We start from the raw sequence: 27,415 nt of genomic DNA, 5'->3' as shown, positions 1-27,415 counted from the left end.
TGGTATGTGATACTTTATACCCGAGTTTGATTTGTCCTTGCCATTCTCAGGGCACAGAATGTAAAAGTCCACCCAGCACTCTTCTTGTACTAAATGTTCTGAAGCTAATGTCGAAGTCCTTAAAATTTACACGTCCATATCTATTCAGTCACGATCAGGGCGTAGACCGTAGAAGTCTGCCCAGCACTGTTCGTGTACTAAAGGTTGTCAAAATTCTGTAATCCTAAAGAGTTACAAGATTCTGGAATCCCAATTAGTAGCAACATTCCACGTAGAACCCCAAAGAGTAACATAGTAAATGACGGCAGATAAAGACCTGAACATCCAGTCTGCCCAACAAGATAAACTCATTTTACATGGTATGTGATACTTTATATGCATACCCGAGTTTGATTTTCCTTGCCTTTCTCAGGGCACAGACCGTAGAAGTCTGCCCAGTACTGTTCTTAGTACGTACTAAGTTCTGAAGCTAACATCGAAACCCCTTAAAATTTACACTCCAGCCCATCACTATCTATTCAGTCACTATTAGGGCATAAACAGTAGAAGTCTGCCCAGCTCCCGTTTTGTTTCCAATTACCAGCGTCACCACCTAATCTCCGCTAAGATTCCACGGATCCATTCCTTCTAAACAGGATTCCTTTGTGTTTATCCCATGCATGTTAGAGTTCCATTATCCGGTTTCATCTCCACCACCTCCCACGGGAGGACATTCCACATATCCATCACCCTCTCCGTGAAAAAATACTTCCTGACATTAAGGGAAAGGGAAATGGGACTTGATATACCGCCTTTCTGAGATTTTTGCAACTACATTCAAAGCGGTTTACATATATTCAGGTACTTATTTTGTACCAGGGGCAATGGAGGGTTAAGTGAGTTGCCCAGAGTCACAAGGAGCTGCAGTGGGAATCAAACTCAGTTCCCCAGGATCAAAGTCCACAGCACTAACCACTAGGCTACTCCTCCGCTCGCAGTCCTGAGTCTGCCCCCCTTCAACATCAATTCATGTCCTCTAGTTCTACTGCTTTCCCGTCTCTGGAAAAGGTTCGTTTGCGGATTAATATCTTTCAAATATTTGAACATCTGTATCATATCACCCCTGTTTCTCCTTTCCTCCAAGGTATACATATTCAGGTCAGCAAGTCTCTTCTTTACGGTTTGCAGTGCAAATCCCATACCATTTTCGTAGCTTTTTTTTGCACCGCTTCTAGTTTTTTTACATCTTTAGCATAATACGGCCTCCAAAACTGAACACAATACTCCAAGTGGGGCCTCACCAACGACTTGTAGAGTTGCATTAACACCTCCTTTCTTCTGCTGGTTATGCCCCTCTCTACGCAGCCTAGCATCCTTCTGGCCACGGCCATCGCCTTGTCGCATTGTTTCTTCACCTTCAGATCCTCCGACACCAACACCCCAAGGTCTCTCTCCTGAGTCGAGCTTACTAATCTCTCCCCCTCCTATCCAGTGTCTCTTTTTTTGGGTTTCCGCACCCCAAGTACATCACTCAACACTTCTTGGCATTAAATTTTAACTTGATAGTTGTAAAGAAACCTATCAATTTGTCATATATATATAAATGAATAATATTACTCAGTGAGGTAAAACAATATGTGATAGTTCTCAGTGATTAGTTCCTGTATTTCAGCTTGTACCAGTGCACTATTACCCGTCCATCATTGCACTACAGGTCCCTACCTCCCTCCCTGCCTGTGCATGGTTAAATGCAGCGGTTAAAACGAACTGTATAAAATTGTTTTAAATCGAATGACTTATCTTGTCACGTTTTATGTTGATCTGTAATGCTGGCTAGCCTCACTGACCATAAATGTTTCGAAGTTGTAGAGCTTGGCAGGTAATATTTGTAAGCTGGTCTGACAGTATGTTTTGAATCACAGTATAATTTGAGCAAATTCATCTGTGTGAATTTCTTAATAGCCCGTTTCAACACCTTCACCCTTCCTTTTTATGACACAGGGCACACTGGATGTAGGACTCATCGATTCTGTTTGTGCTTCCGACAGCCCAGATAGGTAAGCTGAAATGTAACTCCTGATTTCAGAAATTGATTTGGTAGAGGTTATCAATTTCAGCAAGTTTGAACATGGGATGAGGGGAGAGAACAATGCACCACTTCCAGAGATCCCTCTTTTCTCCTGGCTGCAACAAAAAAAAATTACTTAAATATGCATATGGAGAAAGAAGCCAGCAGATCAATATAACATCAGAAAGATTTTAGTGAAGATACTGCATGTAAACAAATTGCTCGACACAGGCCATGTTTCGCCCACCAAGGGCTGCGTCAGGGGCTAATTTGAAACCTTCTGAAAGGAGCAACTCTAAAAACGGAAAACTTGTGGTGTATAATAGATTGGAAAAAAACAGCTCATACAGCAGATGCCTAAAATGACAGCAGATACTCTATATTTTAAATCACCTAAATAAGAATCTGTGGGGACTATATATCAAATAACAAGGTCATGTCCCAAACAGTAATATATTCAGCAGGAATTTTCTTCAAACTGATGTTCAAATATATACTATAGATTATTTCTCATGATCTTATAAACGTATTTATAGGGATTATCAGACTTCTATGCATCTCGCAACCATCTGAACAATAATGTTCTATCGTTCTTTCTTTGCAAACGAAATGGCGCGGTCATAGGCGTAGACTGGGGGGGGGGGGGAGGGGGGAAAATGCCCCCCCAAACGACGATGACGTGGACTGGCGCTAGAAGTGAAAAAAAAAAAAACAAGCAGGCACGCGCTCGTCTCCGTCCGCTTCGCTGCTTCCCTGCCCTCTCTGTCTGCGTCCCGCCCGAAAGGAAATGACATCAGAGGAAGGCGGGACGCAGACAGAGAGGGCAGGGAAGCAGCGAAGCGGACGGAGACGAGCGTGTCTATCTACCCCCTCTCTTCCTACCCTCCGGCGCAGGCAGCACCAATCTTCTCTAAGTCTTTCTTGTTCCTGGCAGCGGTAGCGACGTACACGCTGCCATCAGCTCTGCCCCGAAGCCTTCTCTTCAAGTTCCTGTTCCCGCATAGGTGGGAACAGGAACTTGAAGAGAAGGCTTCCGGGGCAGACCGAAGGCAGCGTGTACGTCGCTACCGCTGCCAGGAACACAGAAAGGCTGAAGAAGACTGCTGCCTGCACCGGAGGGAGGGAGGAAGAGAGGGGGTAAACGGAAGTCACGATCCTGGACCTCGCGGGGGGGGGGCAGCAGAGGGAAGATGAATGGGACTGGGAGGGTGGAGAGCAGAGGGAAGGAGTAAGAGATGGATGGGACTGGGAGGGGTGGGTGGGGAGCAGAGGGAAGGACCAGGAATTGGATTGGACTGGACTGGGAAAGGAGGTCAGAGGGAAGGAGCAGGAGATGGATGGGACTGGGAGGGGTGGGAAGCAGAGGGAAGGAGCAAGAGATGGATGGGACTGGGAGGGGTGGGAAGCAGAGGGAAGGAGCAAGAGATGGATGGGACTGGGAGGGGTGGTGAGCAGAGGGAAGGAGCAGGAGATGGATGGGACTGGGAGGGTGGGAAGCAGAGGGAAGGAGCAGGAGATGGATGGGACTGGGAGGGTGGGAAGCAGTGGGAAGGAGCAGGAGATGGATGGGACTGGGAGGGGTGGGAAGCAGAGGGAAGGAGCAGGAGATGGATGGGACTGGGAGGGTGGGAAGCAGTGGGAAGGAGCAGGAGATGGATGGGACTGGGAGGGGTGGGAAGCAGAGGGAAGGAGCAAGAGATGGATGGGACTGGGAGGGGTGGGTGGGGAGCAGAGGGAAGGACCAGGAATTGGATGGGACTGGGAGGGTGGGAAGCAGTGGGAAGGAGCAGGAGATGGATGGGACTGGGAGGGGTGGGAAGCAGAGGGAAGGAGCAAGAGATGGATGGGACTGGGAGGGGTGGGTGGGGAGCAGAGGGAAGGACCAGGAATTGGATTGGACTGGGAAATGAGGTGAGCAGAGGGAAGGAGCAGGAGATGGATGGGACTGGGAGGGGTGGGGAGCAGAGGGAAGCCTACTGGAAAGAAGACACTGCATAAAACAGAAGACACTGGGACCAAAGCGAATAGAAAAACTAAATGATCAACAAAGGTAAAAAAGTATTTTATTCAGAATATATTAATTGAAATATGTCAGCTTTTTGAAATGTGCATCTGTGATATTTTGCCTGTAAATTTCAATTCCTTCCTCCATATTAGCATATTCATTTGCATATGTATATATGCAAATGAATATGCTAATATGCTCCGCCCCATCCTTTGCCCCCCCAAATGAAACAGTCAAACTACGCCTATGGGCGCGGTGCAAATCCTCATAGAATCCCACTTTTGCTCTAATATTTAATTAATTTTATTCAAAAAAGATTTTCTTAAAAATTCTTAGAAATCCTTAGAAATTACAACTTATCTTTAATGGCAGCAGCATAAAGTTATCAGGAACCCCCACCGACATGGCCAAGTTTCGCGATCCGCTTTATCAAGGAGGAGGCTCACTGCAAACCAACAATAAAAGTGAGAATCAAACACCTTCAATAAAGGGATTCCTTATAATCTCGAAATTTAAAATAAATAAGGTATTTATTTACCGTTATAGCTTTCATACTGTTCCTGCATCAACAAAATGGCCGCGGCATCTCAGCGCACGCCTTCCTTTTAAATAAGCTACAGCTGATCAAAGGGAGAACTCCAGGATTGGATAATCAATCAAAGTAACCAGCCAATCAAATTAGATCAGCGACCACCAGTCTATTTCAGAATTCAAACCGTCAGGATACAAAGAATTAAGCTGAAAAATCCATCTTTGTTCTTTAAAGTTTAATAATTGAACAATGTTACCACCCTCCCATCCCGCACATATGTGGTCAATAATTCTCCATCTAAGGTCTGTAAAAGAATGATGAAATTCTAACCAATGTTGAACCAGAGGTGCCGAAAGCACTTGATTTTTTATACGAGATTTATGTTCATTCAAACGCACCTTAATAGGTCTACTGGATCTCCCTACATATATCTTGTGGCATGGACAGATTATAACATATACCACATTATTAGACAAACAGTTAGTATCTGCTTGCGTTGTGTTAGTCACATCATTTCCGTTTTTAGACCTTTCAGAAGGTTTCAAATTAGCCCCTGACGCAGCCCTTGGTGGGCGAAACACGGCCTGTGTCGGGCAATTTGTTTACATACGGTATCTTCAATAAAATCTTTCTGATGTTATATTGATCTGCTGGCTTCTTTTTCCATATTGGATTTTGCAGATCGTTTGCCTTGTTGTTTTTTAAATATGCATATTCCATGACTAGAAGAGAATCATTGACAAACGGTAAGCATAGTGTCAAAAGGTATTGCAAGCCACATGGGAAATTTTATAAGAGACTTATATAGAGCAGCGTATGCATGGTCTTTTATAATTGCCCAGGGGTGTATGCATCTGCAAAGTAGATGGACAAAAACACAGTACCTACTTTCATGCGATATATGGATAAACGAGAGGATAAGTGGAGCAAGGATGGAATTGGTACGTATGTGCATATTTTTAGGGATGCAACACATGTGCCTTTGGTGTCTTAACATAGTAACATAGTAGATGACGGCAGAAAAAGACCTGCATGGTCCATCCAGTCTGCCCAAGACAAACTTTCCTGCTTAAGCTTCCTGCTTAAGCTCCCAATTAAAAACTTAAGAATGACCATACTGGGTCAGACCAGGGCTGGCCTGATAGTGATCTGGGCCCCTATCCACCTATTAGAAGTGATTTTAAATAAATGGAGGCTTGGGGAGAGTGGGTCCCCTACTGCTGTGGGTCCTTGGGCATTGTCCTGTTGTCAGTCCACCCCTGGGTTGAACCGATGGTCCATCAAGCCCAGTGTTTTCTTCCCGTGTGATCTTATTCTTAAACAAAACCTGAACCCTGCTGCTATGCAAAGATTGTAGTGATACCAGAACTAACCCAGTGAAACTGCAATTAGAGAGCATTGAATCTCGTGACTTCAATAATATGTGAAAGAGAGGACATTCAGGCCCAGATGGTCAGAAGTAAACGCGGGCTCTAGAGGCTATTAGTGCCATATTAGCGTCTGTGTTTGCTCCTGCCTCTAGATCAGAACCAGCGAGCACATGAAAAAATGAGCTAACCACCTCTGACCGCAAGTAATGTGTAAATGCGTGCAAAACAGGGCATTACCTATTCCTCTCCAGTTCTCAGTGGGCATTGCGCCAAACCCTACTCCAGCTCAGAGCTGGCATTAAGGTTTGCAAAGCATTGGGAAGGAATGAGGAGCACTGTCCAGCATGCATTTGCATGCTTACAGGCCCCCTCCCCCCCCCCCCCCCCCCACACCATAAAAACCTCTGGTAGCCCAGTGGGCAACCCTACCCCCATCTGCCCTGGTGTAGTACTCCCTTCTCCTGGGATGCCACATTCAAAATGGCGGTGCCCTGCCTAGGGCTTCAGGACCATATAATGAGTTCCCTAATGTGGTATTGAAGCCCCGCCCAGTGCATCTCAGGATGCACCAGGCAGGGCACTGCCATTTTGAAGGTGGCGTCCCAGGAGGAGGGAGTGCTAATCCCTCCTCCGCTTTTAAAGGTATGGGGGTGTTTGGGGGGGGGCACTAGACCACCAGGCAGGTGGGGGGTGGTGTTGCTCACTGGGCCACCAAGGAAAGTTTTTCAGTGGGGGGGGGGGGGGGGTCCACCGGACCTCCAGCCTAATCTGTTTGACATGTCCAAGCATTTTGTGGGTTTTTTTTTTTTTTTTTTTTTTTTGATAGCCCGGTCCTATCAGGCAACTTCAGTTGGAGGATTATGCCTTGAGTGCGTGCCCAGGCACAAACCTCCCGCAGAATCCCCCCCCCCCCCCCCCAATGATTATAACTAATAGCATGCATAAATTTGCAAGCTATTAGTTTTGATCATTGAAGCTTTAATTTTCTGCACTGTTCCGGTGCTAACTTTTCAACGCTGTTCAGAATAGCATGGGGAATTTGATCATTGGCCCCTCAGTGAACAAGGACCCTTAACCATAAGTCCTAGGAGCTACAGTTCATATGAATCTACCACTGTTATGGCTAATCATAACGCTTACCACCATCATTGTTCCTCCTTATAAAGTGCATGTGAATCTCCAAATATGTGATCAATGAGTTCCTTATTTATAATTGCAGTGTTCTTAAGACTCAAAAGGAGTCAAATTCCAAACAAATAATACAGGATTCCGATATGCTGGTGTCCCAGTATCTTAGTATAATTCAGTACAACCAACTGTACAAATATCAATTTAGCAATACTTATCTCGAGGCAGGAAGCTATCAATAGTTGCCCGACAGAATACCTCTTTCGATGCTTCTTCAGGGGCAGGCATTTTTCTGAAAACTGCTAGCATAGGAAGCCAAACATCATGGTGTCAGCTCTCTAATTTTACAGTGAATGAAAGATGGTAGGCATCCTAAAATTTATGACTGTTATTCCTGCAAAAGAGGCTTCCACCAAGTATTGGATCAAGCAGTGTGAATGCTTGTACAATCAATACTTTGTGTTTTTTTATAAATTATTTTTTTAAATATTTCTATAGTTTGTCTTTTCAGTTGAAAGTGTAGCTTATGTTGTGTAGATCTGTGAAAAATGTTTAAGGTTATGAAGACTTTCAAGGCCCGTATGAGAGTCCTCAATCAGTAGTACTCTTGCATCAGTGATTTTATTTTATGAAAATCAGCTTGAATTTAATTAGGTCAGTCTATGAGGGAAGCGGAAGGATATGTGGCCATGTTTAGAGAGGCATGGTAGGGGTTTGATTTTCAAAAGTCAATAGAAGCTGAAATGCAGGGCTGTGTGATTAAAAAAAAAATGGTGAGGTGCTAGGACCAGCCTTATATTAAGTTTCTAATGGTTGGAGCAACTAAGCAGATCTGACTTTCAAAAGCTTTAAGAACGTAAATATTTTCAGGAGTGAAGGGAATGAGGAAAAATAAATGGAAGTTTTAATGATTTTCTTCTAATAGCAAACTTTGTGGCCCTGTTTACTAAGCCGTGTTATAGGCACATTAGCGCTTTTAATGTGTGTTAACAGTGTAGGCACCTACTACTACTACTTAACATTTCTAGAACACTACTAGGGTTACGCAGCGCTGTACAGTTTAACAAAAGGACAGTCCCTGCTCAAAGGAGCTTATAATCTGACGGGCGAAATGTCAAGTTGGGGCAGTCTAGATTTCCTGAATAAAGGAACGGTGGTTAGTTGCCAAAGGTGACATTGAAGAGGTGGGCTTTGAGCAAGGATTTGAAGATGGGCAGGGAGGGGGCCTGGTGTATGGGCTCAGGGAGATTATTCCAAGCATGGGGTGAGGCAAGGCAGAAAGGGCGGAGCCTGGAGTTGGCGGTAGTGGAGAAGGGTACTGAAAGGAGGGATTTGTCTTGAGAGCGGAGGTTACGGGTAGGAACGTAAGGGGAGATGAGGGTAGAGAGGTAAGGAGGGGCTGCAGATCAAGTGCATTTGTAGGTTAATAGGAGAAGCTTGAACTGTATGCGGTACCTGATCGGAAGCCAGTGAAGTGACTTGAGGAGAGGGGTGATATGAGTGTATCGGTCCAGGTGGAAGATAAGACATGCAGCAGAGTTCTGAACGGATTGAAGGGGGGACAGATGGCAAAGTGGGAGGCCAGTGAGGAGTAGGTTGCAGTAGTCAAGGCGAGAGGTAATGAGAGAGTGGATGAGAGTTCGGGTGGTGTGCTCAGAGAGGAAAGGGCGAATTTTGCTAATGTTATAGAGGAAGAAGCGACAGGTCTTGGCTATCTGCTGGATATGCGCAGAGAAGGAGAGGGAGGAGTCAAAGATGACTCCGAGGTTGCGGGCAGATGAGACGGGAACGATGAGGGTGTTATCAACTGAGCTAGAGAGTGGAGGGAGAGGAGAAGTGGGTTTGGGAGGGAAGACAATAAGCTCGGTCTTGGCCATGTTCAGTTTCAAGTGGCGGTTGGACATCCAGGCAGCAATGTCGGATAAGCAGGCCGATACTTTGGCCTGGGTTTCCGCAGTGATGTTTGGTGTGGAGAGATAAAGCTGGCTGTCATCGGCATAAAGATGATATTGGAAACCATGAGATGAGATCGGAGCCCAGGGAAGAGGTGTAGATTGAAAAAAGAAGGGGTCCAAGGATAGATCCCTGAGGAACTCCAACAGAGAGCGGGATGGGGGTGGAGGAAGAACCGTGAGAATGTACTCTGAAGGTACAGTGGGAGAGATAAGAGGAGAACCAAGAGAGGACAGAGCCCTGGAACCCAAATTAGGACAGTGTGGCAAGAAGTAATTCATGATTGACAGTGTCAAAAGCGGCGGATAGGTCAAGGAGGATGAGGATGGAGTAATGACCTTTGGATTTGGCAAGGAACAGGTCGTTACAGACTTTAGATAGTGCCGTTTCTGTCGAGTGTAGGGGGCGAAAGCCGGATTGAAGCAGATCAAGGATGGCATGAGAGGAAAGAAAATCGAGGCAACGGCTGTGAACGGCGCGTTCAAGTATCTTGGAGAGGAAGGGTAGGAGGGAAATGGGGCAGTAGTTGGAGGGACAGGTAGGGTCAAGTGATGGTTTTTTGAGGAGTGGTGTGACTACAGCATGCTTAAAGGTGTCAGGGACAGTTGCAGTGGAGAGAGAGAGAGATTGAGGATATGACAGATGGGGGGGGGGTGGCAGTAGGAGAGATGGTGTTAAGTAAGTTGGTGGGGATGGGGTCTGAGGAACAGGTGGTGCATTTCGAGGAGGAGAGAAGATGGGCAGTTTCCTCTTCGGTGATATCAGGAAAAGTGGAGAAGGAGGCCTGGGTTGGTTGGTTGAAGGAGTGGGTTATAGGGTGAAGAGGAGGAAATGGTTTGGTGGTGAATTCGAGGTTGATCTTCTGCACCTTGTCGCGGAAGAAGTCAGCCAATGATTGAGGAGAAAGTGAAGGGGGGTGGGAGCGGAGGGTACTTTGAGGAGGGAGTTAAGGGTGGCGAAGAGACGACGAGGGTTAGAGCTGAGGGAATTAGTCAATTGGGTGTAATAGTCCTGTTTGGCGAGGAATAGGGAGGACTAGAAGGAGGATAGCATGAATTTGTAGTGAATGAAATCAGTATGGGTGCGAGATTTCCTCCAGAGGCGTTCAGCCAATCTTGCACAAGAGCGAAGGTATCGGGTGCAAGGGGTCAGCCAATGCTGGGGATTAGTAAGCCTTGTGGTACGGGAGATGGACGGTGCAAGGGTGTCCAGAGCAGAGGAGAGAGCAGCATTGTAAGTGGAGACAGCTTTGTCGACAGACTCGGAGGACATGATGGAAGGGAGGAGATCAGAGATACTGGCGGATAAGGTGGGAGGGTCGACAACCTGGAGATTCCTGGAAGTAGTGGTTAGTGTTGGGCGGGACTGAGGGGGAGGGTGATGAAGTGTGAAGGTGAGCAGGTGATGATCAGAAAGAGGAAGAGCTGAGGTGCAGAAATTGGAGGGTGAGCAGGTAGAGGAGAGGACGAGGTCAAGACAGTGGCCAGATTGGTGAGTAGGGGTGGTGGAGCTCAGTTGGAGGTTGAAGGAGGAGGTTAGAGTGAGGAACTGAGAAGCGTATGAGTCGGATGGGTTATCAGTGTGTATGTTAAAGTCGCCAAGAATGAGGGATGGGGATGAGGGCTCAAGAAAGACTGAGAGCCAGTCATCGAAGTCGGTAAGGAAGGAAGAGAGGGACTTATCAGGGGGGGCGGTAAATGACTGCAACTCTGAGTGGTAGCGGGTAGAATAGACGGATGGAGTGAACTTCAAAGGATGAGAAGCAGTGAGACTGCGGTAGAAGGAGAGGTTGAAAACTGCAGGAGGGCGAAAGTAGTAGCCCGACGCCGCCACCGCGGCCAACTGGGCGGGGAGAATGGGAGAAAAGATAACCTTGCGTGGCATAGGGCCGCGACTGAGGCAGAGTCGTCAGGGGTGAGCCAGGTTTCAGTTAGAGCAAGCAGTTGAAGGGAGCAGGAGATGAATAGATCATGGGTGAAGGAAAGTTTGTTGCAGGCCGAGCGGGCATTCCACAGGGCACACGAGAAGAGGAGGGGATTAGAGAGATTGCGGAAATGTTTGCGTGGAAGAGACGAGGACAGGTGTGGGGGACCTGGGTTGGGATTGATGTCTCCTGCGGATAGCAGGAGAAGGAGCAAGAGAGTGCGGAGGAGGGTGGGGGAGGTAGGGCGACGAAGACTGGGTGCGTTTAGGAGGAATGGGGAAGGGTTCATGGCAGGAAGGAGGTGTTGAAGGTTGAGAGCTAGGAAGGAGGCTTGTGCACTAATCGTAGGTGCGTTAAAAATGCTAACACTCCTTAGTAAACAGGGCCCTAACTTTGCATTTTTTGCTACTGTTAGGATACTCACTTAAAGAAAAGGACCTGAGTGAAAAGGGGACAGGGAACATTATTTTGTCTGTTTTTAGACGAAAGAACAGGTTAACCCTGTCCTCTCCACCGACAATTGGAGTGGAGGAGTGGCCTAGTGGTTAGAGCACCGGTCTTGCAATCCAGAGGTGGCCGGTTCAAATCCCACTGCTGCTCCTTGTGATCTTGGGCAAGTCACTTAAACCTCCATTGCCTCAGGTACAAAGTTAGATTGTGAGCCCTTCTGGGACAGAGAAATATCCAGTGTACCTGAATGTAACTCACCTTGAGCTACTACTGAAAAAGGTGTGAGCAAAATCTAAATAAATAATAATTGCATACTAACTGCCAGGCTTTAAGGGGGAGAGGCTCAATATGTATTCTGTACTTTGGAAATCCCTTCTCCCAGCTTGAGGGGCTGCAGGTTGCTGTACTAACAGTTAGTACTCGCCCTTCATGGTTTAAATGCACACAGTCCATCCTGCCAGGAAGTGAGCACTGAAAGCTCCAATGTCCACAGTTCAGAATTGGTACAGTGTTCATCCACATATTGAAAACAAAGTTAGGGGCAGGGAAGACATGTCAGCTTTTGGCCTGCCTACCATGCTAAAGCATAGGGGAGAGGGACCTCTGCTGTTGTGCAAATAGTGCCTTTATTTACTGTACAACTAGGACAGTTTTTTTTTCCATGCCTCTCTTTTTATATATGCTTGTATTTGAATCTTCATGTCTCCCTCTCCACAGACCAAATTCATTTGTGATCATCACAGCTAATCGTGTTCTTCACTGTAATGCTGACACACCAGAGGAGATGCATCACTGGATCACACTGCTACAGCGGTCCAAAGGAGACACCAGAGTGGAAGGGCAGGAATTCATTGTCCGGGGTGAGTGAAAACACTCCTGTGATGAGCAGAATTAATCAAAAACAAATCTTTATACGCATCAGTTGGGCAGCTTTTCGGTACTGGGTTCCTCTGGCTGTTAAAGCAAACAGACAATAGATTAGTGTTTAAAAATACTGGTACTGGTTATGTGTTGATTACCCTTGTATTTATTTATTAATAAATGTAGGCTATTTTGTACATTGACATTATTGTAGGTGCAAGCAGCTGTGTGGTTCATTGAACTTCATCAGTGATCCTTCTGGTGTCTTGGTCAGGGGGAGGAATTTTATGTTGAGAGTACTTCTTTCTTATTTTAAAGGGTGGCTACACAAGGAGGTGAAAAACAGCCCCAAGATGTCCTCCCTAAAACTCAAGAAGCGTTGGTTTGTCCTGACCCATAATTCCTTAGATTACTACAAGACTTCAGAGAAGAATGCCCTAAAATTGGGTACCCTGGTCCTTAACAGCCTGTGCTCAGTGGTGCAGCCTGATGAGAAAATCTTCAAGGAAACAGGTAAGAGGAAATCATTACCATCCATTTTACACTGGATACATGTTAGTGGGTTGCTGAAACCTCAAAGAGAATAAATTAATGACCAGCAGGCCACTCGGCACAAAGCTGTCCCTGCTGAGTTTAACCTGTTGTTTTGTATAAGGTACACTGATAGGGAACCAATGGCATGAACTTAGAAAGAGACAGATTTACATTACATTACATCAAGAGCTTCTATGCCACAATAACCTATTCAGTTCCATGCAGATTACATATTTAAGAGTACCAGAACAACCATCTGGGAATTTACAAAAACTAAAAGCAGTTCCCCAAATATAAGTTTAAAGGAATTATTACTTTTCTTGGCCTTTTGACTGAGATCAAGTGTATAAACTGACGGTGGTCTCTTGAAACATGATCTCTAAGGGAGAGGGAGAGAGAGTAAAAGGTATGGATGAGTACACTAAACACCATATGGCCCATCCATTTGCCATCATTTTCTTTGTTTCTTGGCTTTAGGCTATTTCAAAAGCTATACAACATGTTGGTGGTGGGGGATAACTTCTGTCACCTTCCCTTCCTCTTCTTCCTTTACTTAAAAACAAAAAACAAAATCATCTGTATGAGAATACACAAGATGTCTGTACGTTTTTTTAACCAAGCTTGTTTAGAAAAACCTGAAGTTTGTAAAGAGGATATGCTAAAGCCTCAATGTTCTGTCATAAGTAGAGCACAGTTAATGTTTCATGACAGAGACTTCTCAGCACAATGGGCAACTTGTGGAACTTTATTTTCAGTGGTTGAATATGATGCACAGTGGTGGTAATGGTGAGTCTTCCCTCTTCTTCCAGGTTACTGGAATGTTACTGTATATGGCCGAAAACATTGTTACCGCCTCTACACGAAACTGCTCAACGAGGCTACTAGATGGTCCAGTGCCATCCAGAACGTGATAGACACAAAAGCCCCAATTGACACTCCAACCCAGCAGCTTATCCAAGACATTAAGGTACAGGGATTGTCTTGTGTGGATGGTGGGGTAGGGAAATAGCATTTAAATTCTGGAGCCTTATTTCTGTATTGCGTGCCTCTGTGGGTTTCTTTGTATCCTTTGGAAACAGGTAAAGCTCCCTGTGTTAAACATTTGGAGTAAGAATTTGGAATCTTCTCTGGTAGTGGAATACTTGGGTTTAAGCTGACTCAATATATAGTTACAGAAGATTAAAGGGTTCAGTACACTGACAAAGCCTATGACTGGCTCGCCTCTTTTCTAACTGATAGAACCTTCTTAGTAGTCACTGCTGCCTCTGCCTCACATCACTTGACCCTTTTTTTCCTTTGGTGTCACTCAGGGGTCAGTCCTTGCCCCCCTATCTAATATAATAAAACGCACCCTCAACGTTCTGAGGACAACGTTCTGTGAAGCCATCTGACGTCACTCCCAGGCTGAAGGGTTCGTGGATTCGTGGTGTGAAGCCTTCAAGCCAGCCAGCCGTCTCTGCCCCGCCCTCGCCTCAAACCAAACAAATCCGGAAGCGAAGCGTCAGGGAAGGAGGCGGCGCTCCCGACGTCTAGCTTTCCCTTCGCTGTGTTCCGCCTTCTTTTGAAGGCGGAACACAGCGAAGGGAAGGCTAGACGTCGGGAGCGCCGCCTCCTTCCCTGACGCTTCACTGCACGAACCGCCACGGAGGTAAAGTTAAAAAGAAGAAGAAAAAAAAAAAGGGATGCATGGATGCGAAGGGGGGGGGGGGAGAAGAGGGCGGGCCAGGCTGGGACATGGGAGAGAGAGAGAGGAGCATGGATGCGAGGGGGGGTCATGGAAGGGAGAGAGGGGACTTGCTGGAAAAGGATGAATGGAGGCGGCAGGGGACAGAGGAGCATGGATGGGCATGGATTGGGAGGGCAGGGCTCAGGGAGAGAGGGGAATTACTGGAAATGGATGAATGGAGGGGGTAGGGGACAGAGGAGCATGGATTGGGAGGGCAGGACTCAGGAAGAGAGGGAAATTGCTGGATAGGGATGAATAGAGGGGACAGATGGGCATGGATGGATATGGATTGCAGGGCAGGCCTCAGGGAGAGAGGGCAATTGCTGGATAGGGAAAAATGGAGGGGCCAGGTGACAGATGAGCATGGATGGGCATGGATTGGAAGGGCAGGACTCAGGGAGAGGGGAATTGCTGGATAGGGATGAATGGAGGGGACAGATGGGCATGGATGGATATGGATTGCAGGGCAGGCCTCAGGCAGAGAGGGGAAATGCTGGATAGGGAAAAATGGAGGGGCCAGGTGGCAGAGGAGCATGGATGGGCATGGATTGGAAGGGCAGGACTCAGGGAGAGGGGAATTGCTGGATAGGGATGAATGGAGGGGACAGATGGGCAAGGATGGATATGGATTGCAGGGCAGGCCTCAGGCAGAGAGGGGAAATGCTAGATAGGGATGAATGGAGGGGGCAGGTGACAGAGAAACATGGATGGCCATGGATTGGGAGGGCAGGGCTCAGGGAGAGAGGGGAATTGCTGGAAAAGGATGAATGGAGGGGGCAGGGGACAGATGGCCATGGATTGGGAGGGTACGGCTCACACTCTCTCTCTCTCTCATATACAATGTCTTTCTGACTCTCACTCTCACACACTCTGTCGCACACTGTATCACATTCACTCTCTATGTGCCACACAGTCACTCACACACTCGCTTGATCTCATACACTCACTCTCACAGAGAATCTGTGTCTCACACACACTCTCTCTCTCGCCCACACACACACACTCTCTCTCACACTGTGTCTCACATACACACTTGCACACACTCTCATTCTCACATACACACTCTCTCACAAACACACTCACACCCAGACTCACTCTCTCTCTCACACACTCACACTTTCACTCTGACTCTCAAACAGTCACTCTCACATACACTCTCCCAAACATACACACTCCAAGGAAAACCTTGCTAGCGCCCGTTTCATTTGTGTCAGAAACGGGCCTTTTTTACTAGTTATTCAATAACTATCTGAGCCCCTTTTCTCACTAAGTCAAGCTGTAGGCCTTTCCGTGTACTTTTTGCAGATGATGTTCTTAGTTCAATACACCAACCTATTTGCACCTGATATCTTTTCTCTGCAGTTAGCACTAAATAAAATCGCTCAGTGGCTATCTGACAATCTTCTCGCCTTTAATCATGCTAAAACAGCTGGATCACCGGTCATCTTTCCACTCCAACTGTATCACCTCTCTTTGGTGGCAATGCCTTAATGCTAGTCCCTGATTTTAAATACCCAGAGATAAGTATTGATGGCAAACTATCCTTTGAGCCTCAAATAATGCCCTTGTAGAATCTTGTTCTCACACCATGAGGCAATTTTGTGCAATTCATCCATCCCTTGATCTTTGTCTCAGATTACAGTCTTGCTTGGTTTAGTAATTTCAAGGCTGGATTTTTGCCACATTAAACTATGCTGGACTCACCCAAGTTCTTCATCACAGACTTCAATCTGTACAGAACCTATTTGGTACACTTTATATGACAGAATCCTGTCATGTCTTTCCTGTCCTCAAATAACATTGGTTGCTTATGGCTTTTCAGTTCTCACCCTAACCCATGGGACACTATATTCTAAACATTCCTTCTTACCTCTCTCCTCTTATCATTTCCTATATTCCCTCCCATACTCTTCATTCCTTGGAGGACTGCAGACTTCTTACCTCCCATTTTTAGTCCACTTGCTCCTCTGCACGTTCTATTTAGCACCAACTCGATGGAATTCTCTCCCAAAACAGCTTTGTTTAGAACTATCCTAAGATTCAAATCTAGCTAGAAGAGTCGCCTGTTTTTAGCCACCTTTGACTCATGACACCACTGGAATGGATCGGGTGGATGTGAAGCGACTGTTCACGCTATCCAAAAATACTAGGACTAGAGGGCATGAGTTGAAGCTACAGTGTGGTAAATTTAAAACGAATCGGAGAAAATTTTTCTTCACCCAACGTGTAATTAGACTCTGGAATTCGTTGCCGGAGAACGTGGTACGGGCGGTTAGCTTGACGGAGTTTAAAAAGGGGTTAGATAGATTCCTAAAGGACAAGTCCATAGACCGCTATTAAATGGACTTGGAAAAATTCCGCATTTTTAGGTATAACTTGTCTGGAATGTTTTTACGTTTGGGGAGCATGCCAGGTGCCCTTGACCTGGATTGGCCACTGTCGGTGACAGGATGCTGGGCTAGATGGACCTTTGGTCTTTCCCAGTATGGCACTACTTATGTACTTATGACCACCCACTCCCTAATTACTACCCCTCCTCATCTAGATCAACAGTGTCAGCTATTTTTTTTCCTCTCTCTATACTTTCTTTTCTTTCCTGTCTTATTTTGTAGTTCCTTTCCATGTTTCTTTGTCTAACTATTGTACACCACTTTAACGTTGCTCGCAAAAGGTGGTATATTAAACCAAATGAATCATAAACCATCTTTTCCATAACCCCCATAAAGGAGCCAAACCTTATGTGAAGGTGAACCCTTGGTGGGGAAGGTGAACGTCAGTTTTTGCAGTTTGAGTAATAGAGGGTGCAGGAGAAGGAAAATTGGAAATTTTCACATAAAGGCATGGAGAGGGTTAAACTGGAGCTATCTAGAAATGTTATACTTTCTACTGATGATTTATTATAGCGGTTTCTCCCTTGAAGGATGACTTCCAGTGTGGAGGGTAAACCAGTGATAGCAGTGTAAATATTCAGAGAACATCGTATCATTTCCACCTCCTTGTGTGATTTTGGAACCTGGGTTGCAAGCAGGAAGTTGAGTTGCCTGGGTTATTGTGCTATGCCGTTGTTAAAACAGGCTTGGTATCTGTATCCAGTCCAGTGTGAGAAAGCTAACAAAGGCTGCCTTGTAGAAATAGAAAGCATAATGAGACCAACAGATTGGCAGTATGCTGCCCTGAGGGGCCACAGGATCTCGCATGTCAGCGATAACATAGAACCCTGATCAGAGACAGAATGGGGGAGGAAGAAATATCCAGCCTGTGAATAAGAAGCCTCTAATGGTGTTCACCTGTATGCAGAGACTGTAATGTAGTGCTGAAAAGAATAGCTGAAAACTAACTTCAGACTCAAGAAAGATAACTGTATGAGTCCCTGGACTGATGGTACCTTAGAACATCAGAGGAGCCTCACCTGCTAGGACAAAACCTAAATGTAGCTGCCCATACTCCAAGCTGTCTTGTACTTCTGCTTACCACCAAAAAAGAGAGATTGGGGACTGGAAGAGGGGTTGAAGGAAAGGGGAAGAACTAGGAAAAGAGGCTGACGGGAGAGAAGGGCAGCAAACAAAAATACAGTAGCCTAGAAATGAATTAAAAAACAGTTTAATAATTGTTCCCTTTTGGCTTCTGAAAGTTTTGACTGGTGCCCAGGTTCTCTTTGAATCAGTTTACATGAAACAGGGACAATAGAAGGCATATTTTTTTTTTTGGGGGGGGGGGGGGCGGCAGAAGGAGCAAACAAACCAACCTCCACCCCCTCTCACCCAAAAACCTACTGAGTTTTAATTTTGTGTGCTTGGATCCTGGTCCCAATGGTCTTCTACCCCCATTCTGCTGCCCACGTGTGGAAAATTGTGCTAAGATAAGGTGAAAGGCATGTTTCTTCAATACCAGAATGTGTTACGCCACTACCAGAAAATGTTCACTATCAACTGACCTTTACCACAGACAGAAGGAAAGACATGGATCTCCTTGTTCAAGTGGGAAACACAGATTTTGGGCAGGATTGCACCATAAGAATATAAATATTGTTGCTGTGATCCTATGAATGTTTTTCTTTTTCAAAACTAATAATGAATTTGTTGTAGGAGAACTGCCTGAACTCTGAGGTTGTGGAACAGATTTACAAGAGGAACCCCATTTTACGTTACACCCATCATCCTTTGCACTCACCGCTTCTGCCTCTGCCCTACGGGGACATCAATCTGAACCGTAAGTGTTCCTCCCAGCATTCAGTCCCACTCAAGATAAGGAAAAGAAATTATGCAGTTTTCTCACTCATGGAGAAGAAAATAGCCAAGTTGTAGCTTAGCTATTTGTGTAGACCACCTTCCCTCAAATAAACCAGCAGGGTGAAGAGATTTAGAACAGTGTCCTGTACTATCAGCCTGATATTCTATAGGTTTTCTCATCTTATATGAGTAAGGGAAATCCCTAGAGAAATTTGGTCTGATGCTGGCATCCACAAAAATCCTAAACAGATAGTTCTTTTTTTTTTTTTTTTTTTTTGTGGAAACTCAAGAGATTTTAAGGGTTTTTTTTTTTTTGTGTGTGTGTGGCCGCGCTTCATCTTCCCTCAGTCTACCCTGTTGCTGCTCCATACTACTGCAGGACTGGCAATGTGGAGAAAATGCCTACTAAAGCCAGAGAAGTGCAAGGAGATGAGATCTGCAGGGGAAACCAATAAACTGGAACAAAAAAAGTTCGTGTTTTTTTTTTTTTTTTTTTTAAGAAATGGGGGCATAAAGAAAATGACAATTCTTGAAGACTCCCTATCGCCCTACTCACAGCTGGGATAGTTGTTTTTCTATGCAATCAGTGTAAAGCCTTTCCTTCCTTATAGTATGTGTAAGTAATTTTATTTATTTTGAATCTGTTGTAGTGCTGAAAGATAAAGGCTATACAACTCTCCAAGATGAAGCCATCAAGATTTTCAATTCCTTGCAGCAGCTGGAGTCCTTGTCTGACCCCGTTCCTATAATTCAGGGCATCCTGCAGACGGGCCATGACCTGCGGCCGCTGCGAGACGAGCTCTACTGTCAGCTGATCAAGCAGACGAACAAATCGCCCAGCCCCGGCAGCATGGGGAACCTCTACTACTGGCAGATACTGAGCTGCATGAGCTGCACTTTCCTGCCTAGCCGCAGCATCCTCAAGTACCTCAAGTTTCATCTGAAAAGGTAACAGCTGATGGAGGTGGTATAGTATGCGGGGGAGGGGGAGAGCACTGGAAAGTTGAAATCCAGTGTTTCTGCCTTAAGGTCTCCTTGAGCATTTTATTGGAAAGGTTCAAGTGGTTGCCTGGTGATAAAAAACAATATTGTTGCTCCTCCAGATGGTCCTTCCAGAAGCTTGCATCCTCAGTCTGGCTAACAATAAGCTGCTTATGAGCTTCTTAATGAAGAAACGACTGAGAAGGGGATCTGATAGAAATGGGTTAAATATAATGGATGGTCCCTTTTCTCTGGAGCTTATAGGGAGCAGTTAAGTTAGCTTTGTGGACAGTTTAATAGTAAAGGGTCAAGGAGTACACAAGAACATAAGCTTTGCCATACTGGGACAGACTGAAGGTCCATCAAGCCCGGTACCCTGTTTCCAGCAATGGCCAATTCGAGGCATAAGTATGTGGCAAAATCCCAAAACAGTAAAACAGATTTTATGCTGCTTATCCTAGAAATATGCAAAACACAAAATAGTAGAACTTAAAGTGAGAGTGTCTGATACTTCCAATTGGGTATACCTGATACACAGTTCTCAATGATTGTCAAGGGAAAGTCTCATAAGGTCACCGGTGCGGTAGTTCATACCACCAATGAAGGTGGACCCCTATTCCGTGACAATTATAATCATTGACCCAACCTACCTATGTTTTTGACTTTTTCTTTTTTTTTTTAGTTTAATTTTTATGAATTTTTTAGTTTTTATCTCAGTTCCCATATATTGGATCATTTGTTAGACGGTATACATATCACGGCTTCGCTTAACATTTCATCACAGCAGGGGTATTTTGTCCAACACTTATCTGTGTGTCCAGATACTGGTGCTGCCCCGACAGGTGCCTGTTTCGCTCTGTAAGGCTTTCTCAAGTATAAGCACGCTCTAGACCTGTGAAAGATAAGTATAACACTGTCAGCAAATCCGTCTATAACTGTACTCTAGCATAAATCATCATGTTACATGGCTTACAGACTTTCAACCTCCTTGTCAGCATTCAGCTCTTAGAGCCTAGTGGTGGCAGCGTCTTATAAACATCCCCGGTACTGAACATATCCGGTTTCCTGTGCACTGAAGGTGCATCATATAAAACACCCCCAATGGATGTATGTATTCAACCCCCTTGGTTCCAGGGTGTCTAAATGGTAAATCCAGAAAGTTTCTTGCTGGAGTAGTTTTCTATTCCGATCCCTGCCCCTAGGCATTGGGGTGACATGGTCAATTACCATGCATCTAAGGGAGTCTGCTGAATGGTTGTTTCGTATGCAGTGCTGAACCAACGGTGCTCCTACATTCTGCGCTGAGATCCAGGACCGGTGTTCGGTCATCCTTGCATTCAGGGATCTGCTTGACTTCCTGATATACACTCTATTGCACGGACAAATGATGTAATATACAATGTATGGAGTCTGACATGTGGTTTGGTGTCTAAGCCGGTACGTCCTGTCATTGTGCTTGAAACTGTCGACTTCAATAGTTGAAGCACATGTTTTACAGTTGGTCTTGTTGCATTTGACGTGGCCAGTGATAAGAACTGTAGATTGTACACCCCCACAAGGTAGTTCTGCAGGACTTAATATCGCCTTTAAATTCCTTGCACGTGAAAATGCAGTTCTTATCCGATGTTGCACAAACAATGGGTGGGATCTCATCATGTCCCAATGCTGCCTAATGATATGGGCTGCCCTCTCTCTGTCTGGGGCAAACCTCATAACAAAAGTCATGACTGGGTCAGCTGTTACATCCCGCTGCTTAGTTTGTAAAAGTAAATCCATGTTGTTATAGTTTGCACGGAGGTATGCATTCCTCAAGGTCTTCTGTGGGTGTTTGCGTTATATTAGCTTCTTACTAAAATCGGAAGCTTGGTATTTAAAGTCAGTATCTAACGAACAGATCCGTTTAAACCGTAAGAGTTGTGAAAAGGGAAGACTATCTCGTAGCGCTCTGGGGTGACAGCTGCTGTATTCAAGTATAGTGTTCCTGTCTGTTGGTTTCATGAACACTTTTGTGGTAAACATGCCCTGTGTTAGATAAGTACATAAATAATGCCACACTGGGAAAAGACCAAGGGTCCATCGAGCCCAGCATCCTGTCCACGACAGCGGCCAATCCAGGCCAAGGGCACCTGGCAAGCTTCCCAAACGTAGAAACATTCTATACATGTTGTTCCAGGAATTGTGGATTTTTCCCAAGTCCATTTAGTAGTGGTTTATGGACTTGTCCTTTAGGAAACTGTCTAACCCTTTTTAAACTCTGCTAAGCTAACCGCCTTCACCACATTCTCCTGCAACGAATTCCAGAGTTTAATTACACGGTGGGTGAAGAAAACTTTTCTCCGATTTGTTTTAAATTTACTACACTGTAGTTTGCACCTCCACATCTAAAAAAAATGAATGGAGGTGTCAGAAAAAGATAGTGTGAACTGTATCCTGGAATGACAACTGTTCAACCAACTGTGAAACACTTTCAGCTCTGTAGAATTCCCATTCCACAGCATGAAGACGTCATCAATATAGCGTCGCCACAAGAAAATTTTTGATCTAAATGGGGACTCTGCTAGCCATTCATCCTCAAATGCTGTCATGGATAAATTTGCTAGTGTAGGGGCAAAGGTGGCGCCCATGGCAACTCCAGAAGTTTGCAAGAATAATTTGTCTTGAAATCGAAAAAACTTCTTGCATAATGCGACTTCCGTAAGTCTCAGTAAAAACGCTGAGGGAACCTCATGAGGTCTGGGACGTTCATTTAATACACACCGAATGACAGCTCGTTTTGGGGAATCATGGTGTATAATGATTTGATGTCTAATATCACCATCAATATCGGGATCTCAGGTAAATGGACTTCCTGTAATATATTTTAAAAATGTGTTGCATCCTTTATGTACGAGTCACACTTGTTTTCCATTCCTTTCCTAATAATACCTAACATTCTATTTGCTTTCTTCACCGCCGCCACACACTGAGCAGAGGGTTTCAATGTATCATCAACAATGACACCTAGATCATTTTTCTGGGCGGTGACTTCTAATGTGGAACCTTGCATCACATAATAGTTTGGGTTCCTCTTTCCCATGTGCATCAATTTGCACTTGCTCATATTAAATGTCGTCTGCCATTTGGATGCCCAGTCTCCAGACTTGTAAGCTCTTCTTGCAATTTTTACCAGTTCTGTTGTGATTTAACAACTTTGAATAACTTACCACACTAGTGTTCCCTTCTCTAGATCATTTATAAATACAGTGAAACCTCGGTTTTCGTCGATAATTCGTCCGAAAAATATCGATGAAAATCGAAACCAATGAAAACCGAGGCAACAAGCAATTTTTCTTTTAAATGAATAAAAAAGACTAATGTATAGAATAAATGAACATTTAACATGGCATTTACCTTTCTGAAGACTCTTCTTGGTGTATGGAAGATGGAGAGAGAGGCGCAGAGATTATTGTTTGGAAGGGGGACCCCCCTCCATAAGGACACTATCTGGGGGGGGGGGGTCACTTCCCTTCTTGTTCTTTTGGCACTAGGACCTTTTCCTCCTGTGTAATGAACGTTCTCTTTGACATTTTCTTCCAAAACAGGCCAGTTTCATCACAGTTAAAGACTTGTTGGGGGATGAATCCTTCAGCCTCTACGTAATCTTTGAATTCAGACACAAATATTTCTACACCAGACTTGTCCGAACTCGCAGCTTCTCCGTGCCTAGTAACACTGTGTATGCCAGTGCGCCTCTCTCGTATTTTTCAATGATTTCCTTCTTCAACTCAATCGTGTTCCTGTCCTTCTTCTTTGAAGGACTGCTGTCTATAGAAACTTTTTTTGGTCCCATGATGAGAGCAGGCAGTTATGCAGAGGCAATTTTGTACAGGCGCTCAACCAGAAGCAGCAGTGTGGGCTAAATGACATTTTTCTCATTAAAGAGCTGGCGATTTTGTACAGGCACACAACCAGAAGCAGCAGTGTGGGCTAAACGATGACATTTTTCTCATTAAAGAGCTGGCGATTTTGTACAGGCACTCAACCAGAAGCAGCAGTGTGGGCTAAACGATGACATTTTTCTCATTAAAGAGCTGGCGATTTTGTACAGGCACTCAACCAGAAGCAGCAGTGTGGGCTAAACGATGACATTTTTCTCATTAAAGAGCTGGTGATTTTGTACAGGCACTCAACCAGAAGAAGCAGTGTGGGCTAAACGCTGACATTTTTCTCATTAAAGAGCTGGCAATTTTGTACAGGCACTCAACCACAAGCAGCAGTGTGGGCTAAATGACGACATTTTTCTCATTAAAGAGCTGGCGATTTTGTACAGGCACTGAACCAGAAGCAGCAGTGTGATCACACAACCGGAAACTACGCCCCAGAAGAACGACACGTGAGAACGCAAAATTAGCAGCGTGGGCACGCCGACAAAATCCGAGGCGACAGACGAAAACCGAGACACAAATTTCGCAAAACAAATCAATGATAACCGAAAACGACGAAATCCGAAGTCACCGAAAACCGAGGTTTCACTGTATGTTAAAAAGCAGCGGTCCCAGCAGAGACCACTGGGGAATTCCACTCCTCCATTGAAAACACTGACCATTTAACCCTATTCTCTGTTTTCTGTCTTTTAACCAGTTCTTAATCCACAATAGGCCATTACCTCCTATCCCATGACTTTGATTTCCTCAAGAGTCTTTCATGAGGTACTTGTCGAATGCCTTTTGAAAATCCAGATACACAATATCAACCAGTTCACCTTCATGTTTATTCACCCCTTCAAAGAAGTGTATTAGATTGGTGAGGTAAAATTTCCCTTAACTATAAATCCATGTTGACTTTTTCATTAATTCATGCTTTTGTATATGCTCTGTAATTTATTTATTTTTTAATAAAATCTACTATTTCACCCTGCACCATCGTCAGGTTCACCAATGTATAATTTCTCAGATCACCCCTGGAACCCATTTTAAAAACTGACATTAGATTCACCACCCTCCAATCTTCCGGTATCATGCTGGATTTTAGAGATAAAATATATATTACTAACAGTAGCTCTGCAAGTTCATTTTTCAATTCTATCTGTACTCTGGGATGTATACCATCTGGTCCAGGCAATTTGCTACTCTTCAATTTGTCAGATTTCCTCATATTTTCCAGGTTTACAGAGAGTTGTTTCATTTTCTGTGATTTGTCAGCATTGAATACCATTTCTGGCACTGGTATCTCTTCCACATCTTCCTTGGTGAAGATTGAAGTAAAGAATTTTATCTCTCTGCTATGGCCCTGTCTTCCCTAAGTGCCTCTTTTATCCCTCAGTCATCCAGCAGTTCAACTGATTCTGTTACTGACTTTTTGCTTCTGTTATACCTAAAAAAGTTTTTACTGTGTGTTTTTGTCTCCAATGGAGTCTTCTTTTCCAAGTTTCTTTGCCTTCATTATCAGTGCTTTGCATTTGACTTGCCACTCCTTATGCTGTTTCCTTCTACCATTTTCTCAAGGGTTTTCTTTTATTTCCAATAACTTCTTCACCTCACTTATTAACTGTGCCAGCTGTTGTTTGGCCTTTGTTCCTCTTTTTTTTTTTTTAATTCATGGAATATGTCTGGCCTGGGCTTCCTAGTTGGTATTTTTGAATAACATCTATGCCTGATGTAAATTTTTGACCTTTGCAGCTGCTCATCTAAGTTTTTGCTTTTTGTTTTTTTTCCGTTCTTCTCATTTTACTATAGTTTTCTTTTCGAAAGTTAAATGCTAATGTATTGGGTTTCCTGTGTGTACTTACTCCAGAGATTATATCAAATCTGATCATTTTATGATCACTGTTATCAAGTGGCTCCTGTACCAAATCATGCACTCCACTAAGGACTAGGTCTAGAATTGTTCTCTCTCTTGGTTTGTGAACCAGGTGTTACATTTACTCAAGTCAGTATCAGGCTAATTGAAATCTCCCATTATTATTGTGTTGCCCAGTTTGTTAGCCTCCTTAATTTCTGATAACACTTCTACATATGTTTGTCCTGGCCAGGTGGACACTAGTATATTCCTATCACTGTCCTTTTCCCTTTACACATGGAATTTCTATCCATAGGGATTCTAAGATGTGTGTTGTGCCCTTCAGAATTTTTAGTCTATTCAAGTCCCTCCTTAACATATTAAAGCTACCCTTCCACCAATTTGATCCACCGTATTGCGTCAATATAATTTGTACCCTGGTATGACAAGTGTCCCATTGGTTATTTTCTAACTCTCCCATCTTATTTTTTAGGCTTCTGGCATTTGCTTATAGACATTCCAAAATTGTTATTCCTATTTACAACTTGCTGAGCAGTTCGCAGTGATCATTTGTAATCTTTAAAATCTGTCTGCTGTGTTTTTAAAGACACCTAGCCTACTATGGTCTCTATTGCAACCTTGTTATCGGGATACCCTATCTTCCCGGTTTTGGTGATATCTTTTAAAGATACCTTGTTCTGAACCATTCGCTTTTGAGCAACTGTCAGCTTTCCCCTAGTTTCTAGTTTAAAAGCTGCTCTATCTCCTTTTTAAATATTGATGCCAGCAGCCTGGTTCCACCCTGGTTAAAGTGGAGCCCATCTTTATGGAATAGGCTCCTCCTGTTGCCCAGTGCCTAATAAATCTAAAATTCTCTTCCCTGCACTTTTGCCTCATGCACACATAGAGACTCCATTGCTCTGCCTGTCTCTTGGGTCCTGTGTGTGGAACAGAGAGCACTTCTGAAAATGCTACCGTAGATATTTTGGATTTCAGCTTTCTACCTAAGAGCCTTAATTTGGCTTCCAGAGCCTGCCTGCCTCCCTCCCTTACATCTACCCGTGTCATCGGTACCCACATGTACGAAGAGAGGAGGCTCCTCCCCAGCACTGTCTAAAATCTTATCTAGGTAACGCATTAGGTTGGCCACCCTTGCATCAGACAGGCAAGTAACCAAGCAATTTTGACATCCACCAGCTTAACAATCGAGTCTCCAACTACAACAGCTATCCTAACCCTTTCCTCCTGGGCAGAAGCCCCTGTAGACACATCCTTGGTGAGAGAAGATATTGCATCCCCTGGAGGGCAGGTCCTGGCTACAGGATCACTTCTGCCTCTCCACGGTGATGCTCTCCCTTCAGGAGACCTTTCTCCTCCATGGCAGCACAAATGTTGCCAGACTGGAGGTGAGACTTCTGTACTATGTCCCTGTAGGCCTCCTCTATGAACCTCTCTGTCTGCTTCAGCTCCTCCAAGTTTGCTATTCTACCCTCCAGAGATTGAACCCATTCCCTGAGTTGATAGGAGCACTTTGCACCGAGTACACACGCACAACTTCTCACCAACTGGAAGATATTCAAATATGTGACACGATGCAAAAGACTGGATAGCCCCCCTTTCACTTCTGTACTATTGCCTGCATCTTATTTTTGATAATTTCTTAATTAAGTTGCTAATGGAGTGGGAATATTTAAACTAAAGTTCCCTTAGATTCCTAGTCATATGGTAGACTACGTTAATATTTAGTTTTTTAAATAATTATTTTTTAACGTTAATAATAGGTTCCCCTCTGTGTATTTCTAAGAGCTAATTACTGACTGAAAGAGATGCCCTAATTAAATTTGTAGCCTTCTAATTGATTCAAGGGCCTATAAATCAGAGATCAAGCTAGGGGTGTGGTAATTAAAGTCTAAACAGA

General features: G+C 44.5%; 1 protein-coding gene across 1 annotated transcript in view; it reads left to right on the top strand.

The window, feature by feature from the left end:
• MYO10 (myosin X) overlaps positions 1 to 27,415 on the top strand; it is a 468,050-nt gene that overhangs the window by 421,481 nt on the left and 19,154 nt on the right. The window contains exons 30-35 of the mRNA XM_030207302.1: positions 1,981 to 2,036; positions 12,127 to 12,269; positions 12,589 to 12,783; positions 13,614 to 13,771; positions 18,616 to 18,739; positions 19,410 to 19,707. Of these exons, the coding sequence (XP_030063162.1) occupies positions 1,981 to 2,036; positions 12,127 to 12,269; positions 12,589 to 12,783; positions 13,614 to 13,771; positions 18,616 to 18,739; positions 19,410 to 19,707 (974 nt within the window). The remainder of the gene's footprint in view (positions 1 to 1,980; positions 2,037 to 12,126; positions 12,270 to 12,588; positions 12,784 to 13,613; positions 13,772 to 18,615; positions 18,740 to 19,409; positions 19,708 to 27,415) is intronic.

Source organism: Microcaecilia unicolor, chromosome 1, assembly GCF_901765095.1.
Source record: "Microcaecilia unicolor chromosome 1, aMicUni1.1, whole genome shotgun sequence".
In the NCBI taxonomy this organism is placed as follows: Eukaryota; Metazoa; Chordata; class Amphibia; order Gymnophiona; family Siphonopidae; genus Microcaecilia; species Microcaecilia unicolor.
Note: the sequence above shows the minus strand (reverse complement) of the source record. Positions and strands in the feature narration are given on the sequence as shown.